Below are 23,676 nucleotides of genomic sequence, written 5' to 3'. Positions count from 1 at the left end.
TGTTAAACCTCTCTACGAACTAATTAAACCTGATTTTAAACAAATCAATTGGACTCAAAAACACACAGAAATTTTGAGATCACTGCAAACAGACATGTTAGCAAAAACAAAATTAGATACACGTGACAACACACGTGATCTTGTAATCCGAGTCATCCCAGGAAGATGCGGATTCACGTACCTGACCTCTAATGAGGGAGAAAAGATACCAATAGCTTACAAATCACATTTGTACACAAAGGCTGAAATAAAATTCAGTTCAACGGAGAAAATTCTAACTGCGGTTCAGACTGCTGTAGCAAAAGAAAGGCCCCTAGCACAAGGTAAACGAATAATAATCGTAACACCTATACCGGCTTTGGAAGCGGTAACTAAAGCAAGCATTCCTAATGCTAAAGCTTTGCATCCGAGATGGATTCAGTGGGTGAATTCTCTTGCTGCAACAGACGTAGTTTACGAATTTGATCCTAACTTAAAAACACAGGAATTTTTACAATATGAATATGAATGTCCTCTGCCAATTGAAATCCTGCCTCTCGAAGAATACGGAAGTATTATATATACTGACGGATCAGCACAACCCGCAGTTGGGGGTAAGCAAGCTTACAGTGCTGCGTGCGCGATTGTTAAAGGTCGCTGGCACAAAGGAAAATTTAGACCAATGGTCACCAAAACACAATCTCTAGGAGATTGCTCGGCTCAACTAGCTGAATTAGTAGCATTTAAGATGGCGCTAGAAAATACCGATCGCGAATTCCCCACACTAATAGTGTGCGATTCTTTTTATTGCGTACAATCTTATAATGAATACTTGCAGAATTGGGTGGAAAATGGTTTCAAAGATGCAAAAGGTGGCACAATAAAGCATAAAATGCTTTGGGAACAGGTAGTTCTTTTGCAAAAAGAACTACAAAAGACTCACGTGATACACACTCTGAGTCATCAACGTGATGCCGTTCACGTTGCAGGGAATTCATTGGCTGATGAAGCCGCGAAGGCAGCTGTGCAAACGGCTTCCGTAGCTGCGATAACTCGGTCACAAACAAAAATAGACAGCGATATTCTACAAGCTGTCAGTGCGTCAGTAAAAAATGATAAGAAAACACTCCCAAAAGGTTTTCCAGAAAAGTACTTATACTTGACGGATACGAATAATGTTCCTTTTGCTCGAATCCCTGGAGTGGGGGATAGAGTAATCCCAAACAGGGAACACAGATTAGGACTAATCAAAGCGGCACACAAAGGGCTTGCATTTGCACACGCTGGCGTTTCCGCAACAATATCACTATTAAAACAGAGATATTGGTGGCCTCGCTTGGGAATACAAACTAAAACGTATGTATTAGAATGCGACATATGCCAAAGGATAAAAGTATCAACAGTAAAACGACCAGCGCAGACACCCCTTCTTATCTCGGATAAACCATTTGCATGTGTTTACCTGGACCACTGTGGTCCCCTACAAAGGGACGGCAACTATAGATATATCATGGTAGCAGTGGATTCCTGTACGAGGTTCATATGGATGTGGCCCCAGCGCTCGGCTGACGCTAGAACGGTTATAAAAGATTTGCGAGTCTTTATCGGCACATACGCAATTACCACGTTCCATTCTGACCAGGGTCCTGCTTTCAGCTCTCGAGCTTATAAGGAGGCCATGGCTAGCATGGGAATTGGGTTGCGGTATTCTTGTCCGTCGCACCCCGAAGGGAATAGTGTGGTAGAAAGAAAAAACCGGGACATAAAGCAATCTAGAACAGCGAAGGTATTAGGTTCAGGCGCTGGGTGGGTCAAACATTTAATAAGTGTCCAAACTAGTCTTAATAACATGCCAAGAAATTCTCTAAAAGGTTTCAGCCCATACGAACTATTGTTCGGAATTAGAATGCGTATTCAGGACCTCGATAGTCAGATGTCAGTGGTACAAGAAGAAACAACGCACTTTGATGTAAAGGATCGTTTGGCTGTTTTACAGGAACTGAACGAAACAAGAAAATCCTTAAGCAACATAAAGTTAAAGCAACAGCCAAGTACCACTGACGAGGCACCACCAGCAACAGCCCCAGCAAGGCCTGTCTGGATTCCAAAGATTGGGGATCTAGTCAGAGAAAAGATCGCGGTGAAGAAGGAATTTGGGCCTTCTTACAGAAAAGCAGTACCTGTCTTGGCAGTCACCGGAACAAGATCAGTTGTGCTACCGCCCCTTGCTGGAAAAAAGGAGAACAGAGTCGTGTCCATCGACCTGGTAAAACCACAAGCATGTGGCCTATAATCAACAGTAGGCCCAGTGGACTCCCAAGAAACAACAGAATACCCAAACTTGCAACAATCCAAGAGGTTCAAACTGAAAGACTAATCACATTCGATCAGCCTGCAGTGCACAATGAAGGACTATGCAATAATGCCATGGAACTCGTGCCTCTTGAGACACAGATTGAAACAGTTCATCAAGAAACAACACCAGTCTACAATGATGTGGCATCAGAAAGTGTTACCGAAAGACAGATTGAAAGAACAATCCCATCAATTGACAGAACTGCCTCTGGTTATTTCATCAACTTCGACAACTTCTCTGAAGATCAAAACGACCCCGAAGTGATGCCAGAAACAAAAAAGTATTCTAAAGAAAATACAACAGGACTCCTTCAACAAATCAAAGAACTATATCTGGATTCACCGTTGATTGAGCATTGGATTATTTCAGGGGTATTCATACTCCTACTATGCCTAATTTTAGTTTTAATTTTAGGAAAGTTTATTACGATTGAATGGACACAGCAAGTCAGAACATCAACCTAGTCCTGAAACCACACAGATCATCCCACGTGAAGAAAAGAGAACTGTCAACAGTAAATGTCACAGCAATTCCAATACCTGGTGGGGTAGTATGGGAGAAAACAGACTATGAGATATATGGTCCGGTCGAAATCCTGAAGTATCCTCATCAACTAAAGGTTTCCTTAAGTGACTTTGTAACACCTAGTACATTCTCTGATGATTGGGACTTTAACCGTATTAATGACATGATGTCTGATTTAGTAATGTCAGCTAGATTCACAGATCATGATTATTTACAAGGTTCATCTAGTTATGAGCAGTTATTCTGTTACACCCACTATGGGGATCATTACTTGCATAAATCTGCACAGCCTAGAAATGTTTTTATGTATAATCAATGGGAACATTGTGCTACACCACCTAAAAGCAGTTCTAAAGCATTTTTTGAGAAATTCAAATACTTCTCAGGGTTTAACACCAGTGATGCAGAAACGTTTTATTACAAACTGTTAGATAAAACAGGAATGAAAACAATGCTGACAAATTCTAAATTGATATATTCAGAAGCATTTTATGACAAAATGATGACATTTGGTTTTGATTATTGGAAAAATAATATTGAAACGAAAACAATTTGGGGTTCAAAAGATTGGCAGGTGCAAGGCATTGAAGCACTATTTAGAACCTGCATGATACCAGAACAAATGTTGTTTTTAAATGACACAATACACCAAACATCTTGTCTTGGCCTAGCTAAGATCAAAGACCTTAAAACACCGTCTATACCAAAGCCAATACCTGAGAATGCAACCGCAGATATTGAGTTAGACGTGTCGAAAATTTTACATTTCAACAGAACACATCCTGATTGGAAAAAGTGGTTAATCTGGCCTACAGACACAAACAACTGTCAAGATAGATTCCTGAATAAAACACAGGGGTTAAAAATGACCAGATTAGACTCGAGATATTCCCAGATACAACATCCAGGAATAATAACAACATACAGTGTAGGGAAGCTCTGCCTTGAATGGCTAACATCATCCACACTGGCTGAAATTAAGCAACACTTGTCTTTACTAAAAGATGGTGCTGATTTGCGCGATTTCATTCTTGGACCACGCAAACAGCGTCAGAAGCGTTTCATAGCGACCAGTATCTATGCTGCTTACAACGAGGCTTGGAAAGTAAAGCAAATTGAAACTGCTGAGAAAATACGAGAAATTGATCGTATTAATTTGGAAAAAACACTTTCTGTAGTAGACAATGGGTTAATGACTCTGTCTTCCAGAATATATTCGTTGGACAATATTGTATCATCTGCCTTTGATGTGATAGACAGAGATTTGCTAATGTTACAACATGGCCAGTCTCAATTACGTTCTATTATAGAATTAGGCTGGACGCTGAAAAATCTTCGTTCAGGCTATGTGCCTTGGCGTTTAATCAACACAACATCATTATTTTCCAGTTTTAACCTTACTGATAAACAAATCAGTTTGGCACAGAAAGGAGCAGACTATACAATCCTGAGCATCGAAAAACTTGAGAGATTACCATTGACAATGTCAGAGAGTCCTGTCATTTAATGGATAATACACGGAATTATCACCATTCCGATAACAACTTTCCGATTTAAAAAGTGCCTTGAGTACATACCTGCTGGCCAGTATGAACAATTGGGTATAGGATATGTAAAATCTGAATGGCAATTACCATACACTCATTCTTGCTATAGTGACAGCGACAAAAATATATTTCTTAGTGGTGAGAACTGTAAACATTCACTAAGCGGTATACTTTTGTGTCAGGGTATTAATTTACACGGAGCATGTGATGGAAATTCTAACAACCTTTCATGCCACCAGATAGTCACACCTGCAACTCAGATAGAGCCCTTCTTTATGCAACTTTCGAACGGGAGTTACATTCTTAGAACGGATCACAGATGTTGTGGCCTCGTGCCAGGGAAAAGTTATCTAGTGAAAATAACATCCATGGTCAAATGCTGTATGCAAGCATTGTTTCCGAGTGGGCCTGCAGACACAGTGACTCCCATCTGGCCTCGTCTGAATCTCTATTCTATACGAATTGATACTTTAAGCAAAATGAAATCTGTACTTTTACAGACAACAGTGCCTATAACGTCATCAAAAGAGACGTATGATCTTCTAGTTGCAAGGACAGCTACTGAAGTTCATGACCTTTTATCAACAAATTGCCCCGTGCATTTCGTAGAAATGTTGAGCCAACTCCTTAACATGTCTAGTGCCACAAGCATCCCAGGCATATTTAAGACAGTCTTTACGGGACTTCTAACACCCTTCCAGGCAATTTTGGGAATCGTTCCTAATTATGTACACTCTGTTTTTGGCGGCATACCATTATTTTTGGGACTTGTCGCAGGGATTTTATTTTTGACCCTCCTGCTTCGTTATGGCAAGCCGAAACTCAGACATAGCTCCCATGGGAATGGAAGAGACAATCCTAGCAATGCGCTACCTGGACAGGATAACTAACGTCCTTGGATTGGCCAGGCTGAGAGATCTAAACATGACCTGGTTCCTTTCATTCAGACCTATATGGCAGAACTGTATCTTACCGGTACTAAGATGTATGCTATGCGGCGATGAATGCGTGTTGGACATCTGTCTTTCACTTCCATCAGCAGTACCAATGGACGTCGATACTTTGCTCAGTCCAATAACGGCTCACGCATTGTGTTGTCCCCAGCGGCTACCAATCCTGATGACAGCATTCGTTGAGACTCCTGTACTACGACTAGGTGGTAACAGTGGAGCGAGTGACAAAAGCAACATCACCCAGGTACGGCCTTCTGTGAGCATTGCTGCTCCTGAATACGATGACAGCAATCAATCTCACACCTGCCAAGTTACAGCGCTATCTAATTTGGTTGAACTGTCACCTGAATTTGTAGACCAATTCTTTGAGAGCCTGTCTGATACGATGTTCTCACCCGTACAGAAACAATAACTTTTAAGAAGCTTTCCGACACACAGCGTTCCCATGAACTCTGAATTCGGCCTTCAGTTTTGATCAACAAAAACTGCAAAAAGCTTTTGAAACTCTATTTTTCCCCGTTCAAACATTAATTCTTTTGAATTTGACATTTTTAAATATTCAACTTTTTTTTTTGGCACGAACAATCCTTTGCTTAACGTAAAAACTATTCTTAGAGAACAGAAGCTTCACACTTCTATTTCTAAAAACATCTAGAGACATAACAACATTACACCAGCCTCTAGCACATGTTATTACAATGCATTTATATGTGATGATTTATCTCGCTTTTCTTCTGTCAGAGATACTTCATGTGTAATTCTTTTTGCATAATCGTTCATTGATCTCATATGCAATAATTTTTTTGAATGATTACTATGCTTCAAAAAACGTACAGTACCTAAATTTCATGTATTTCAAGTACGCCTATTTCGAATGCATTTATGTATTTTGGGGTGGGCAATGTTACACATGCATCTAATTGCTTTAGTTTTAGTAATTTTGATGGACATGAATACGTGGAGTGGGTGTTATGTGTTTATCTAGGCTCCTGATCGATACTGTGACCTTATGCCCCTATTCGGCTATAAATCCATTTATTCCCTATACTGGCATAACCGTTCAAGTGCGATTTTCAGAAAAGTCATCTCTGGCCTCACACGAACAGAGCCACATTCCAGCATAGCTCTCTGCCACTTCCTTTGCGACCAATTAGTGCAATGACAGGGCAGGAGCCACTATCTGATATTCCTAGATTAACACTCCGAGTTCTTCAACAAGATAAAAACTCAGCAAACCTGGAAATCCCCGCTTGCTGTGTTTTGATTAGTAATGGAACTCTAATGAGCAACTGATAACTATCACTTCCTAGTGACATCTTTAATTGACGTCTTATGTCCAGCAAACTTGCGTCAAACCCGGCACCTGTCAGGTATAAATATTACCAACGTTGCCTTAAGCAATAGCTCGTTGCTCGTTGCCTGTTAGCTGTCTGCACGACCCCGTGTTGGTGACTCTAGCACTCTGTCGCTGCAGCCTGCTGTCCCTTGGTGGTGAAGCTGCTGATACCATTATCGCTGCTAAAGCGCGAACGATGGTGCAGTACGCTTAGGAGCTGAACAGCCGTCCCTCTGCGAAGACATCCAGCAGATTCCAGCTGCCCGCGGACGCTGTCCCCCCTCCTTCCTCGACGCGCTGAAGAGAGCCGCTGCCTTTCTCGTGCAGAGAAATCCAGCTCCGGCGTTTCCGGTCTGCCCTCGCGGGTGACTGGGATATCGAGAGTGACCCCTGAAGGAGATACCAATCCTCCATCATTCTATTCAGAGGTATGGTGTTGACTAAACCCTTAGACGAGAATTCTTGAAACAAACCTTGGCAAAACCAACTTAACTTAAAGCTACTTACTTACTCCCCTTCCACGTGTTAGGCTTAGATCAGGCACACTGGGGTAGGCTTAGTTAGAAGCACCAGTTGAGTATGTTAGCCTAATGTATATATGACTGTATATATGTTTTATTACTTTTAAACCATTGTATGGCTAAGAAACCATATCAATGCTTTTACAGTTCTATTTCGCAATCCTTATCTTACTGTACGTACTTTTTATAATAACAAGTCTTGCAATTGTGGCAATACATTTCTCTTGTACGAGAAGAAAGACTGTTCAATAAATGTTAACCCTTTTATTGACAAACGCCCGTCTCTCTATTCTCTACATCTCGTGAAAGTAAACTGCACTAGACTGACTGAGTGAAATACATGTCTATTGTTTCACACGACCCTAGAGATTGACTCTTGATCTGAGGAGCAAAGTTGTCATGTTGCACGGTTGTTGGAAAGCTGAATCCCTTCTTGTCTGTGCCAAGGAAGCGGATCACTTCCTATGCAGAGAAGAAAGTTTCCAGTGACCTCTGAGCTAGTTGGTAACACAACCCAATTAAGTTTAGCATAGTCAGTGGAGGCCTGGAATATCCGCAGTTCCACGTCGATACTACTGTTTATGTTATTCCAATGCGCAGGGCCTAGTGGGAAACTAGGAACTACACTACAATATACGCTAGCACATGCCGCGGGGTGCCCTCATCTCTAGTGTGTTCTGGGCCCCGATATACTCTCGCGACCTCCTGTGTAAAAGTCTGCAACTGAGCCGCTAGGTAATAGCACTCAAAATCAGGCCCTGCCAAGCCTCCCTCATCCTTGGGCCGCAATAGAGTGTCTAGCGCTATTCGCCGCCGACCAGACGGCGAAAGACTGAGCCGGGTATCCATATCGGGAGGGTCCTAAAATAATACAGTAGCCTAGGTAATGCCACCATCTTCAGCAAGGAGACACGACCTGCCAACAAGAGTGGGAGAGTGGCCCAGAAATCCATACATCCTTTCAAGGCGTTAATGCAATGTGTGATATTACCGTCCACCATATCTGCAGGGGTATGATACACATAAACGCCCAGATAGTGCAGGCAATGAGGCTCCCACCTGAGCTCCTGTGCCGTGAGAGGGCATGGCTCTCCCCGTTTCAATGGGTATAGACAAGACTTGGTCCAATTGACCTTCAGACCCGACAACCGCCCGAACAATTCTAGCAAACGTCTCGCCCCCATCAGTTCCTCCTCCGCATCGGCCAAAAACATCAACAGGTCGTCCGCATACAGCGTGATGACGTGCGGCCTAGCCCTATAGACCAGTCCCTGATCATAGCGGCCAGACCTGGCTTCCGCCGCAAAAGGATCCATTGCCAGCGCGAACAAAAGGGGGGAAAGTGAGCACCCCTGCCTAGTGCCACGTCGTACCGGATATTGACTCGAGATCAGCGAGTCCACTCTAACTCTAGCCATGGCTTCAGTATACAGGACTTTAGTCCAGTTGATATAGCCCTCTCCTAGTCCGAAACGCCTCATCACTTCGTATAGATAATCCCATTCTTGACTATCGAAAGCCTTCTCGATGTCTATGGAGAGCACTAAAGGAGCAGCCCCCTCCGGCAACCGAGTTCCGAGCAGCCTAGTCAATCTACGGATATTGTGGGTGGTGTTTCGCGTTGGGATGAAGCCGCACTGATCCCTGTGGATCAGGCCTGTCATGTGGGTCAACAATCTATTCGCTAGAATTTTACTCAGTATCTTGTAATCCGTTGTGAGCATAGATAATGGGCGATAAGAGGAAAGGGCGTCACTCGCTCTACCAGGTTTCAACAACGGGATCATAAGGGCCTCACACATTGATCGCGGCAATCTACCTCGCGACTATGCCTCATTGTAGACCAATTGCAATTGTGGGGCCAAGTGCTCCAAATATTTGCTATAGAACTCAATCGGCAGACCGTCAAGCCCCGGGGTTTTATTCCTAGCCATCTGCTTCACCGCGCACCTTATCTCTCCGACCGTTATAGGCCGACCGGGCTCCTCTGCCTCTGATTTCTCTAGCTGCGGTAACTGCAGCCCTCCAAGGAAGGTGTCCAATTCCTCCGCCCCGCCCGTCGGCCCGCTCTCATACAGACCCTCATGATACGCCCTGAACCTATCCAGGATTCCGGCTTGGGTGTGGCAGAGCCCGCCTCCCTCCTCCTGAATAGACATGATTGGAGCACCCCGCCGATGCGGATTGGCAAGCCAAGCCAACATCGCCCCCGCCTTATCGCCCTCCGCATGCGCTCTCGTCAGATAGACCTTGTGATCGAAACTACGCAACCGTTCCATCTCCACCGCCATTGCTTCTCTGGCGTTACTGACCCCCTCTTGAAGCTCAGGATGATTTGGGCGCTCTCTTTCTTTCTCTCTCAACCGCCGCTCTGCTCTATCAAGGTCATCCAACAATGTCTTACGAGCACCTGCAACGCTCCCAATACAGTGCCCCCTATCCACTACCTTAAACGCGTCCCACTCGACAGCCCTAGTGGAGGTGGAACCACTGTTCTCTTCGAAATAGCGCGTCACTCGCTCCCCCAGGGGCCTCCCTAAATAGCAAATCATCTAGGGTATCAGGTTGTAGCCGCCAAGTTGGGACAGGCATGTATGTGTGCCATATGCGCACACATGTAAATTTCAGGGGTGCAGCAGGGTGTCCTTAAGACACCCTTGCACCCTTGAAATTATTCTCAATTTGGGATTAGCAAATTGCGAATCGCAAATTGAGAATAACTACCCATTCCTTCCTATGGGCCTCCTGGCGCATAGAAATGAATGGGAAATTGTTCCTTCATTGCGATTAGCAATTTGCTAATCGCAATTAAGGAATTTTAAGAAATCGCTAAAAAATAGCGAATATTTACATACATACCATTTTGCAATTCTCAAATAGCGATTCTCAAAAAATCGCTATTTGAGAATCGCAAATAGGTATCTTGATACATCTGCCCCTTGTTTATTTTACTTAGTGTTGCAGCAGCATGGAAGTGTCCTGTATCTTTTCTTGCACAACATGCGCTTCCATGCTTTGAGATTGAGCGGAAACAGCTATCTGCTTTTGATCATCCTCCCAAAGTCGTAAATCTGATGCTGGGATATTTTTGAACAGTCTGCTTCTAGGCACACCTTGCCTCTACTAGCTTAGTTATCTGGTGTCCTTCTTTTCTACCTTTTCGACCATTTAATGTAATATAGCAATCTTATCAGCCTTTCTGCTGTTAGCTGATCAGGCATCCCTGTTTAAATCATTTGTGATGCGTTTCTTAAAAGGGTTGACCCACGTTTCCACTGAAATGTTTTGTTATGCCTTAATCGGATATCGATTTGTTTCTCACATTTCTTATGTGCACTCCATTTCAAACAATGCACAGTTGCCCTCTCAGACTACTAACCCTAAACACGTTGGTCCTCATAGAGATCACGTAAGTGTGTCACAGGAGTGAGCTACAGGCGCTTTCTGTACAACAATCCTAGGCTTCTTTCTTCTAAGACATGCTAGTGCTACTGACTAAGGCAGTTTTCCTTCCAAAAGTTACCTCGCTCTTCCACATTGGGCAGTCTATTTCCGTACTGGTATTCTTTGCCCCTCCTCTTCAGTACAAGGAGGAGGAAAGTCTAGACTACTTATACCTGAAGAACTCTGAGCTTCTACGCTGGTCACATCAGGGACAAAAGGGTGGATGATTAAGTCTTCCTTGGGTTCTCTGGAGCAAAGAAAGGAAAGGCAGTACATGAATGGACCATCTCCAGGTGGATTGTCCTTTGTGCTAAGATCTACAATGAATTTGCCAGGAAATAACCTCCGGAAGGTCTGTGGGCTCATTCCACAAGAGCCAAAGCTGCTACCACGTGCTGAGTGCTTGTTTTAGGCATTAGCCAGGCTGCAATGGGGGCATCAGTTTCCAAAATCACAAAGCGCTACTGCCTTGATTGCCAAGTCTTGTTGGAAGGGCACTTTGCCAATTTAGTCCGGCATGATTTTTTGGTCTGAGCCATTGCAGGTACTGGTTTGGTATCTGTTCAAAAGGTAAAGAGCCGGCAGTCAGAAATATCAGTCAGAAGAACAGTTTCTCACCTTAGTGAACGCTCTGTCTGGAGAATACTCTGTCTAATCACAAATTCCTCACCGACTCACCCTTCTTCCCGTTTCTGTGGAATTGATTCCTCTAATCCATTCTAAAAAGGTTCCAATTAGAGATCTGCACACTGACATAATCTAAATTACTGACTGGTCTGTGTACAACTGTACAGACAAATATCATAAAGGCACTGATGCTGATCCTTTATGCTGTAGGATATATATTGTGACCCTGACGTCCCTTTCGGACGGGATGGTCCAAATGCAGAGCCGCACGATACTACCTACCGGCGCTCGAAGGAATTGCTGAGGAAACAAATCTCTGGATCCAGTCTGGCGCCTGGAGGTATTCACGAGGTGAGGAATCTGAGATTAGATAGAGTATCCACCAGAAAGAGCATTACCGGAGGTTAGTAACTTGTTCAATTTCCAAAATCTTCTGTACTGTTGTGATCACTACACCTCCCTATTCCGTTGCAAATCAGTAATGTTTAGCAAGTCAGTTGGTGGAACATAGACTTGTTCACATGTAATAGTTTTTCCTAGTACACCCCTCTCTCCTGCGGAGCTAAATTCGTGCTTCTCACTGGGTTTCTAACAAAAGTGACCTGTACTTAAGCTTGGTATGCTCCCTTCTTCACACTTTGACAGGTTGTGTTTGCTAAGTTTACCTTGTTCGTTTGGTTGTGTGAAGCATCATGAAAGTGTCTTTCTTGTACTCCTTTAAAGGCTGTTGTTGCCAAGGTAGTTCTTCATTGGATACATTAATGCATTCTCCACAGATCATGGCGCAGACAAGCGGACATTCTTCGCAGATGGCTAGAGACCAGTCCCGAAGGCTTGCAGCTGGAGGAGCAAGCGGAAGTCCATCAGGTGCAAAAGGAACTGCAGCAGGTAACATGATAAAACTAAATGTTTGTTGGTGGTCCTTGCCCAAGCTCCAGTAGCGGACAACAGAGCTGCATTAATACTTGTAAGCTGTTAGCTCCTTTAACCCTTTGATTTAGTGGTGAGTTTTTCCTGCCAGTGTTTGTATTTAAATTAATCTGTTTTTATAAATAACCATCATGGTGGTTCTAATGTATTCATGATACCAAGGACAATGCGTTTCGGCCATCACAGCCTTTCTCAAGTGCAAGCCCGATTTCCCCATTGAAAGAAATAGTGAGTGTCGGTAAGCGAATCATAACAATTAAGAACCGACTATATAGCCATGCAGAAAACAAAAAATGACATCAATAGATCTTAGTATTCATGGAAAATCATAAAGTGTACAATACAGTGATCACCCGACCTCCTAATGTAAAAAAATGAATATTTGAACTTAATTAGTCTGCCAGTGTCATTACTGTTCAGGGTACAATGGAATTCCTGCAAATTGAAAAAATGAAAAATGAAAACAATTAAAGAAATCTGAACCATACATAGGTTCCACTCCATATGACATGAATGAATCCTTCAATTAATTCTATACAGATTATATGAGACATCTCAGAAACCAAATATTAATATACTTAGATCAACTCATAAGTGGGAAACAACCGTAACCACGAAGTTTTAATTACGAGTTACCTGAATCACGAAGTCCGAACCACGAACAATCCTTAACAACGACTTTCCAGAACCACGGCTATTCTAAACAACGAACGATCTAAGACTGCCAAGGACTGACATTCTCCATTTCCAAAACTCCTTTCTCCAGAAAAACACTCTGCATGGTACGTCACTCCACTTCGCACCTCCTGACCTGACAAGCTCATTGACCCCTGGCATGATTCACTCAGCACTGCAGCCACCAGGCAGACGGGCTCTGAGGAGCACAGGGTCATGCAATCAGCTTTCATCCTGCCAGCTTTGTACAAGGTCGGGGGGGTGTGTGGAGGGGGGTACAGCGTTAATAGGAATGCTCGGCCTCAGCCAAAAAGGGAAGATGGGGGTGTGGGGGGTCTCCCCCCTCAAATACACTGTGTAAATTTATCTATTAATAGATTTCTTTTCAAAAATGTCAAACATTATGATTAAAAAGAAAAATATGGTGTAAATATGTAATGAGCTATGTGAATTATTTTTTTGTGGTTTAGGAATTGTAATTAAAAAAGTAGTGGTTTGGGATTGATTGTTGGTTAGCCATCGTGGCTAAGGAATTTGTGGTTTAGGGAGTAGTGGTTAAATCATACATCCCTCATACGAATCCCATAGAGATTAGGAATCAATTCCTGCCAGTTTACTCAATAACATCTTCATCACCTTATTCCATACAGGAATTCATGATTGGTGTGCCTATGAGTTTAGTTTCATTCATGTAGAACAATACATTTCTCTCTCAGGGGATCCCCACAGATAATCATAAGCAATGAAAAGTCCTGCCTAGGTGCGGGGAGCACGTAGCAGTTCTTTCAAAGTCACATCTATGTCTGAAAGGCCATATATTTGACAAGCTATATTCCCAATTGTTATTGAATTACTTTAAAATTGAGAAAGAGAATAGGGTCATGCCTTTGAAGTCACCTTACAAGGCATCTTAATCTGCAATCAAAATGAAGAGTTACCTTTTTAAAACATTGTAACAATGTAAATGAGACACTGCGCCTTAAAGGACATTCCGGTCTCCCTTCATTTTCTGTAGGTTTCAGTTTACTCAGTTCTTTTTTCTGACTCCTGTTGACAGAATCCTGGAACAGGACTCTGTATTTTTTAAAGGTTTTTACTCAACAATTCTCACCATAAGCTATTTAAAGCTGATTCACTCAATATCCTTTAGAGTGTGGATTATTTTTACATAATTTTCTGACAAGTAATTTATGAAATTTTCCACAAAATGCCATCTTTATGCAAACTACCTGAAGTGTGGCAGGAAAATGGCAAAATCAGATCTGCAGAGGATCTGTATTTTATGTCTGCCGTACTCTCATGATCCCATGACTTGTTGCTACTGCAAGACCCTCTCCAGGCACACTTTGAGGGATAGAGAGCGAATTCGCCTCCTTGGCCAAGAGGAGCACTGCAGACAAGGAGTGCTAAAGAATGAGGAGAGACCGTACCCTCTACTAGTGCCCTTAAGTCATGCTCTGAAGACTACCACACAGAGAGGTCCAAAAGAGAAAATCTGGAGAAAGGCATCGCTCCCATTCGACGTCAAGGACATAGACGCCAAGAAGAGGTACTGCACCTACTTGCTCACCGTCAAGAACACTTATGACTTCAAGGAGGGGAGCACTGTCGACGTTGAGACACCAAAATATACCTCAAGAACTTTGAATTTGATGTTGAGACATCATTAATCTTTCTTAAATAGGACAGCTGAGTGACTTGCACGCATGAAAGCTCGCAGGGGCTTTCATCAAAGTCTGACTCAGAGTATTTATTGGCATATTCACTATCAAGACCAACATCTCCATTCACAATACCGGATTTGCCAACATTTACTCAAGTTCCAGCAGAACCACCTCCACCAGCTCTCAGGCCTTCTCCTTCACAACCAGCCAGGCCAGCAAAATCTCTTCCATAGCCCACCATTCCATCTCAGCCTACACCACTAGCTTCTCCGAGGCACTCTTAATTGCAGTCACGTCATACCAGACCTCGCACCTATAGTTCAAGATCGAGATCTCACTGCTGACAGTCACTCCAAACGATCACACTCACGGTGAAGATATTCTTCCTGCAGATTGCGATCTTCACAATCCCATCATACAACTGCATCTTCTGGCCTGTATTCACCTACTCCAACAGATTCACCTCCACTGAGAATATCTCCAATAGATGGAGGGAATCAACAAGAATATACTGCACAATTCTCCTCGATTAAAAGTCTCTTAACAAGATGATAGTAAGGCCCTCAATGACTACTTTCCTCAGTGGTATATTCTCACCACTTTCGTACTTGTGGTCAAGTGCATCATCCTCAGGCCTCTCATCCACCAGGAAGGTCGAGTCTCTTCTCTGAGAGAAATGGTGGGATCTGTGCAAGAAACGCGAGCTAAAGTTGCTGCCATCCTCTGAAGTGATACTTTTAATTACAAACATAAAATGGGACGGTCACAAGGCTAACAACTAGTGGGACTTGAAAGGGACAACTAATCCGTCCTACACACCATTGAACGATCCAAAAAAAGGGGGACCGGAGTTTGACATGTTTCAGCCAACTTGCACCCACCGTAAGGGTCGAAGGCTTTCTTCAGGACCACAATATAAATCAGATCCCTACAATACCTGGTGGGACTTGTTGTCCCCCTGGAACTCTGTATTGTATGTTTTATTATGCAGTCCCCTGGGAGCGTCTCTTGGTGTTCCCTTGCCGCACACAAAATATGGTTCCTCACTTGTGGAGTGGTGTGGCTCACTGGTTAGAGGCAGCAGACCTGGAAGCAGAGGACGGCCTGGGACCAGGGTTCAATCCCTGACGCAGCAGGGTCGTGAAACAGGGTCAGCGGACTCGATAATTCTTGCCGCGGTGCCTACTCTAACCATGGATCACACTCGGCAACTCTGGGCATTAGCTTGCCTCATCTCCACAACGGCCCCCACAAACGCCGGGGATGCCTGGTTTCACCTTGGAGATACCCACGAGGGGACATCTCACAGGGAAAGCCAGGACAGGTTCCCCAGCGGTCTATAGCGCCAGGACGCCTCCGGGTAGCAGTGCGCTTTACAAGACACACACATTTACATTTACATAGAGGGAAGGAGGCTGGGAGGCAGGTTTTACCAAAGTTATGAGGCAGCAGTTCTACGCCATATGCACAGGATAATGGGCAAGTGTTATTTATGAGGCGACAACACTGAGCCGTGTGCTCGGGATAATTGACCAGCGTTATTTGCATAAACCTGATCCTGCGTTGTGCCATAAACCTTACACAATATCCTATAGCAACAGGGCAGTAATGAGGACCCATCTAAATTCCTCTCCAACGTAGTCTCAGATTTCCATGTCAATCAGACTTTACTTTACCTACTTTCTTTAGGAATCTGTCTTCTCCTGCAGAGAGGTTTCTCCATACTGTTGATGTTTGGTGGGTTTTAAAATGTTATCTAGATAAGACAATATCTTTAAGAAAATCAAAGTAACTCTTTGTCAACTATTGTCCTCTCTTGCATAATCGTTTGTTATAAAAAAAAAAAGCACAACTCTATCTGTTAGACCTAGGGCCCACTCAACCAGAGGTTAATCAGCTACTGTTGCTTAGCTTAGGAGCACCCCATTTGCGGATATTTGCAAAGCTGCAACTTGGAGATCATTTCATTTTATTTATTTATTTATTTTGACAGTTTTATATAGCGCGAACAAGATCTTTGCAGATAACAGAGCGCTTTACATAGGCAAGGGGGGTGAGTACACGAGGTAGCATAATTAGGGAGCATAATTAGGAAGGTAGGTCATCAATGCAAGTAATACAGATAGGAGGGAGTCTGAACTGTCGGGTAAGGTCGATAATATACAGGTATAGGTATATATATAGGTATAGGATAATACAAGTAAATACATATGTGCAAATGGATCAAGCACAAGTACAGATCGTCGCAGAGTCTTAAAAGATCAAAAGTGCTGGTTCAAGTGTATTTAGCCATGAGGATAGCTTTAACTTCTTTCTTAAAAAGAAAAGTGGAGGGGATGAGTCTGGTTTCAGGAGGGAGTGCTTTCCAGATCCTAGGCACCATTCCTGAGAAGGAACATTTGTAAGTTCTTTCCTTCCGGAATCTTCGAGGTTTCAGCAGAAGATTCTTTGTGCTTCTGGTGGATCTCGAGCCGCCTGAAATTGTCAGCTTCTGAGTGAGGTAGCCCGGTGAGTTCAGGTGGATAGCCTTGTGTGTCAAGCAGGCAATTTTCAGCTGTATTCTGGCTTCAAACGGCAGCCAGTTCAGGGATTTAAAGACAGGGGAGATATGTGTATGTTTTTTTTGATCTAGTGATGAGTCTCGCTGCCGCGTTTAGTGAAGCTCTCAGGGGTGCAGTTGTAGTTAGGGGGAGGCCGCAGAGGGCAATGCTGCCGTAGTCTATGCGAGGGATGATTAGCGCTTGTACTGCAGTTTGGAAGTCTTTGGCTGGGAGGAAGGGTTTAAGTCTCCTCAAGGTATTTATTTGGAAGTTCGCTCCCTTAGTTGCCTTGCTGATATGCTGCTGCATGTTGAGATTCGCGTCTAGTGTTATGCCTAAAGATTTTGCTGAGTCCACGATGGTCGGTTGGACATTGAGTGTAGTTAGGTGTTTAAGCCAAGTTTGAGTGGTAGAGATTTTCGCGGGAGGTGAGATCAGGAGGAACTCAGTTTTCATAGCATTGAGTTTGAGGTGGTTATCGGCCAGCCAGGATTGGGTGCTTCTGATCGTTGAGTTCAGACGCATGATGTCTTTGGGGGATTGTAGTTTGAGATACAGTTGAGTGTCATCGGCGTACATGTGAAAGTGTACATTGGATGCTTGTAGCAAGGTGGTGAGAGGTTCCATAACTAAGTTGAACAAAGTAGGGGATAGGCAGGATCCTTGAGGGACACCTAACGATACAGGTACTGGGGAGGACATCAGGTTGTTGCTCTTGAATTTCTGAGACCTGTTGTGAAGAAATGAGGTGAACCACTGAAGAACGGTCCCGGAAAGACCCATTCTTGTTTTTAAGAGTTCGAGTAAGTTCTCATGTTTCACAGTGTCGAATCCTGAAGAGAGATCAAGAAAGATGCGGAGGCAGGAATCATTGTGATCTAAAATTTGGAGGGCGTCGTCAATTATGTGAGTCATAGCCGTTTCGGTACTGTGCCCTGCTCGGAAGCCTGATTGATGAAGGTTGAGGAGATCAAACTGTTCTATGTGCTTTGTCAATTGTAGTTGAATGCATTTTTCCAACAGTTTGGCGAGAGTGGGAATGTTGGTGATAGGACGGTAGTTGTTTAGATCAGTGGGGTCTGCTGTTGGTTTCTTTAGTAAAGGTGTAACTTGTCCAACTTTGAGGGAGTCAGGTATGGTTCCTTGTTGAAGTGAGCTATTGATAATTTTAGTCCAGAGTGGGAGGAGCAACGGGGTGAAGTCTTTTACAGCTTTAGCAGGAAGAGGGTCATTGAGGTGGTTGGATGGTTTCAGGGTGCTGAGTAGATTGTCAATTTCTTCTTCAGAGTACGTGTCAAAGGATGACCATGTCGCATTGTTTTTTGGTTCATTGGGTGTTGTGAATTGGTGTTTGGAGTAGAGCTTTGCGTCAATGAGGAGATCGCCCCTTATGTTGTCAGTTTTTTGTTTAAAGAAAGCAGAGAAATCTTCACAGGAAGGTGCATTGCCCATAGTGTCGACTGCTTGTGGTTGTTCCTTGGATTGGGATCGTATTAGCTCGAACAGTTTTCTTGGACGGTTTTTTGCTTGGTCGAGCTGGAGTCTGAAGAAATCTGACTTTGAGCGTTTTATTTTCCTGAAGTATGCATTTCTCTTTTTCTTCAGAATTTTTAGGTGCAGTGCCGAGGGAACAGATCCCCAGGTGCGCTCTGCCATTCGCATGGCCCGTCTGTCTTCATTGAGACTCCCGTCGTACCAAGGGTTAGAGATCTTGGTGGAGTCTCTTTTCAGTTGCATCGGTGCAGCCTCATTGATTATTGAGGTCATAGCGTTGATATAGTGGTCAGTTAAGCAAAGAACGTCAGTAACGTCGGTAGGGGGAAGTAGGAGATTGCAGCTGTTAGGGGTTACAGAGTTTGGCTTGAGTTTCTTCAGGTCTCTTTTCCAAACTTTGGGCTTGGAGGATTGGACCGGGACACGTTTAACTTTTTCATTGATGTAGAATGTGACAATATGGTGATCTGACCAGTCACAAGGTTGGATTGAATCAAGTTGAATAGTGCCTTCTTTGGAGATGATGAGGTTGAGGATAAAGCCTTTGTCATGGGTCAGGCTGTTGCAAATTTGGGTGAGGTCAGAGGCGCTAAGGTAGTTTTTGAGGCTATTGAGTACTGCGTCACTACCATCATTCCAGTGAAGATTGTAGTCTCCAAGGTAAATTTGTGTGTTTTGCCGTCCTGAGTTGATTGAGATTGTGTCCATAAGTTGTTGTGAGAAGGTAAGGTTGTCCCCAGGTGGGTGGTAGATGACGTGTAGTGAACAAACAGGTTTGTTTTCACTGATGACATCAAGGCAGATGTATTCACAGGCGGTAAGAGAGGGGGCGGAAACTTTATTGATTGAAAGGTTGCTCTTGTAAATGCATGCGATTCCACGCCTGTCTTCCTGGGTCTGTCAAGTCTAATGATGCAGTAGTTGGGGGGGACTAGGATATCCATGATGGGAGTAGAAGATTTGGGTAACCATGTTTCAGTTAGGATGGCTAGGTCAAGGTTCGAGGAGATGATGAGATCAGCGACCTCCGAGGAGTGTCTTTGGGCCGATCTACAGTTGAGAAGTGTGCATTTGAGTCTGGGGGTGCAGAGGGTGGGGGGGGGGGGGTGATCTTGAGTGCGCGGGACTTTTGTGAGGTTGTTGGGGACGGAGCCTCTGTTGTTATGCGTGGGGTGCCTGAGAGGGTTGGAGAGAATCGTAGGAATGGACAGGTGTGTGGTGGCTAAGGGGTTTTGGCGAGCCGAGACATATGTGCGGAGTAGGGTGTGTATGTCGAGGTCCGACAGAGTCCTGATGGTGCGTCGAGGGCGGTTGGCGGTATTGCGAGAGGGGATAGTGGTCCACTGTGGGGGGTGCGTTTGGTGTGAGGGGGCTAAGTTGTTAGGTCGAGAACGGTGTGAGGGGGCTAGGTTGTTAGGTCGAGAACGGAATGCGGGGGCTAAGTTGTTAGGTCGAGAAGGGGAGGTGGGGAGGGGGTGTCTGGGGTGTGTGAAGAGAAACTCCTTGAGGGTGTGGAATTCTTCGCTCAACTGGAGGAGGGTGGACATGATAGTGTCCAGCGTGGGGTTTGGTAAGGGGTTGGGGGTGAGTATTGATGGAGAGCGAGTGTCTGTGTTACTGGAGACGGGGGGGAGAGGGGAGGGGGTGTTAGTGAGGTGGATGGAGTTGGAATTGGGAGTGTTAGTGAGTTTTTTGCTGTTCGGGTAGGTGGGGAGGTTGGGGGGTGAGTGTGGGGCAGAGTGAGAGGATTAGTGGTGGTGTTGGTGTTGTTGGACAGGGAGTCGATGATAGAGGGGGTGATGCAAATGCGGGACGTTTGGCGGCTGGACGTTGCGGGGGTGACAGTGTGGTAGAAGGGAGTGAGAGTGGGGGGGAGGTTGAGGGAGGGGAGAGGGCAAGGAGTGGTGGGAGTACAAATAGTGGGGGGGAGCGGTTGAGGGAAGAGTGAGAAGGGAGTAAGAGTGGGGGGGAGAAGTTGAGGGAGGATAGAGGGCTAGGAGTGGTGGGAGTACAAATAGTGGGGGGGAGAGGTTGAAGGAAGAGTGAGGGCTAGGAGTGGCGGGAGTGGGAGGAGTGAGGGGGTGATGGGTTGGGAGAGAGTCATGTTGTGTTGGGTGCTGTTAGGTGCGGTAGGTTGTTCTGCGAAGCTAGTCGGAAGAATGGGGTTCTGATTAGGTGGGAGAGGGGTAGAGGGGGAGGGGGTGTTGGTGGCGGAGTGGAGAACCGCGACTGGGATTGAAGATTGTGATGTGTCAGTAGCCGGGAGGTGATAGCGTAGAGTACTGGAGGGAGGGAGGAGGTGCGTGTTAGTGGTAGGAGGTGTTGTGAGGTCGAGGATGTTGGAATTGGGGGCCAGATGGTGTGAGATCTGGGCGTTGGAGATGTATTCTTTGAAAGTGGGGAACAGGTTGTCAAATAGGTCGAGGTTTCTGTCTGTGGATTGAATTAGGATAGTACCGTTATTGTAGATAGTGATGAATGCTTTAGCTGGGTAGAGTTGGGATGGTGTGGTGGAGAGTGTTATGCCATGAGCAGTTTTCCTGGTGGTCGATATGGTGAGTAGGGTGAGGAATGTTTTTCTCCATTGTGCTCTGCGTGTAGTGTAGAGAATGATATCAATGCTTTTGGCTCCATTGATGAGGGAGTAGTAGGTGTCTAGAAAGGGGGTTTCAGGGTGGGACTTTAAGAAGTTTTGCTTAAAACGTTTTGCGTTTTTTTTGGAGAGCTCTGGGGGTAGTTAATTTTATATGTGTGTTTGCCCGTGAGTTCCATGTTGGACAAAGGGGGAAGAGGCATGCGAGGGGGGATATGAGGGTAGGCATAGGGAATAGCTATGGTGTGCGCGGGGGAGGAGTGGGAGAGGGAGTTAAGAAGAGTGTATGGGGGGGTAGGGGATTTGACTAGCCTAAGATGGCCGCTTCGTAAGGCATGATTAAGAGATGAGGACTAGTCTAAGATGGCCGCCAGAATAGAGAGGTAGCACAAAATATAGTAGTCCTATGTTTGTTCTTATGTCCTGTATCAGGGATGCAGACAAGTTTCGGGGAAGTCCTTTTTCTATCTTACTGGGAGGGTAGGGAGAGGCGAGTCCTATGTTTATTTTGGAGGGCCAGGGGAAGGCAGTGCTTTTAGATTAGCTTTGTGAGGGTCTTGTGGTAAATATTTTACCGTATCATTTTTGCCATATAATTATAAGTACAAGAATAGCTCAATCAAATGAAAGGCAGAGTCCGGGGTGTCTGAGTCTTAAAAGGCTTTAATTCAGAAATGACAAATGACTCGAGTCATTGGAGATCTATTCCTTCAATACAAGGGTTCGAACATGCAAGGGAAGATGTCAGGAAAGATGTCAACGATTTACTCACAGTACATGGCATATATAGTAAAATGACACAATAGTATTGCATACAGTAGGCGTGACAAGTGAAATGTATATGATAAGAACACATGTGCGTAGCAAAAAGGCGTGAACATGGGTGTGCTCAGAGGCGTGAACTAGAAACGTCACATAAAAGTGTCATAAGTGGGTGGATTCTTAGTGAATTCTTGTGGAGTCAGCTGAAACCTATGGCCTGGATGCGCGCGCAGCTTATATGACGTGTGGTTGACGTGCGTCTGGAGGGAGCTAAGAGTCTGACTTTTGACACTAGTAGAAAAGGCATACGTCTGGCATGTCAGATCGACCTGTTCCTAAAACATATCTGATATCTGGTGTTTGGAGGATGTTTATACTGGAGGAAAAGGTCTTTCGGGCAGAGGCTACGCTACACTAAATGTATGCGTGTCTAGGTGCAGATGCGCAGAGGCAGGGCCTACCATGGTAACAGGAGCAGTGAATTATATGAGGAGGACAGGAAGGCTTGGCCCTTTGGTCCGCAGTCGGGGAACTGTTTACTTATTTTACTAGACAGGAATGTGTTTTCGAGGAGGCTAAGCTGGCTACGCTGATAACTTGAAGGAAAAATACTGCTTTTGGCAGGCAGAGCAGGCTGAGCCGGGCACCGCTCGCTTGGCAGGAAGTAAGGCAGAGGTCAGGGATGCATCTCATCTCCACGCTGCAGCTTTCGGAGACAGAGACGAAAATGAGGTTCAATGGCAGGAATCAGGGCCTGACTCGGCAGAGCCAGGAAAACGTGAAAGTGCACCATGTAAAGACGGTGGCACGGCATACTTAGGAACTGGATTATCAATCCGTTCATGGTGGATCTGAAAGAGGACATGTTAACGTTGGACGCAAATGTATTTGCGTCTTTAAATTCGGTTGCGGAGGGAAGTTACATGCACATTAACTTGTACATGGAGACGATGGGGTACTCGTTAGGGGACATAACTTGACCATAAAAATTCCAATTACCTCATTCCCTCCTTGTCCCCTACGGACCCATTAGGATATATCTATTTTCATGAGACCATCTATCTGTTCGTATAACATCATCTGTTCTTCTTTCTTTAATCGGGAGTGGGAACGTGCACTTGAGCGGGGAATACAGGATGTGGCGCACAAGCCGCAAATCGCTGGCCCACATTGAAGACATAGACAGCAACTGAATACAATGGCCAATATAATCCCTAGGAATGACAATAGCTTCCATCCCCAGGCAGTTACTACACCCCAGAGCCAACCGGACCAAGTCCATGAGCCTGGGTTCTGGTGTATCTGATGGGCAATTTCGTGAAGTCTGGGGATGGCCTTATAGACCGAAGGCGCGTTATTAGGAATAAACACGCAACAACTGGATCCGATGACTCTACAAGCTCCGCCCCTATCGGCCAGGATGACGTCAAGGACAAGGCGGTTCTGAAGAACAACAAGTCTCATAGCAGACTGCTCCTCTGTTAAGTTGCCCAAAGCTGAAGTAGTCTCATGCACTACTGCTTCGAGAGTTCTGGTTAATTTGCGTATCAATTTACTATTGGACACTGTCCTAGATAGGTAAAGAATCCTTTATTGAAATCTGTATATTGTTCCCATGCGGTTTCAGTATAATCAACTAATGGAAGGTCTCTTTTGGCTCTAACATGAACGAGGCGGGAATTTCTGTGATAATCAGGAGGAGCTAGAAAAACAGGTGGTAGTAGGAATGC

At 44.7% G+C, this 23,676-nt stretch overlaps 1 protein-coding gene across 1 annotated transcript in view; it reads left to right on the top strand.

The window, feature by feature from the left end:
• Positions 1-23,676, top strand: part of SFI1 (SFI1 centrin binding protein) — a 597,461-nt gene that overhangs the window by 485,649 nt on the left and 88,136 nt on the right. Inside the window, exon 30 of the mRNA XM_086942824.1 lies at positions 12,065-12,176. Within this exon, the coding sequence (XP_086798950.1) occupies positions 12,065-12,176 (112 nt within the window). The remainder of the gene's footprint in view (positions 1-12,064; positions 12,177-23,676) is intronic.

Source organism: Lissotriton vulgaris, chromosome 11 (assembly GCF_964263255.1).
Source record: "Lissotriton vulgaris chromosome 11, aLisVul1.2, whole genome shotgun sequence".
Lineage (NCBI taxonomy): Eukaryota > Metazoa > Chordata > Amphibia > Caudata > Salamandridae > Lissotriton > Lissotriton vulgaris.
Note: the sequence above shows the minus strand (reverse complement) of the source record. Positions and strands in the feature narration are given on the sequence as shown.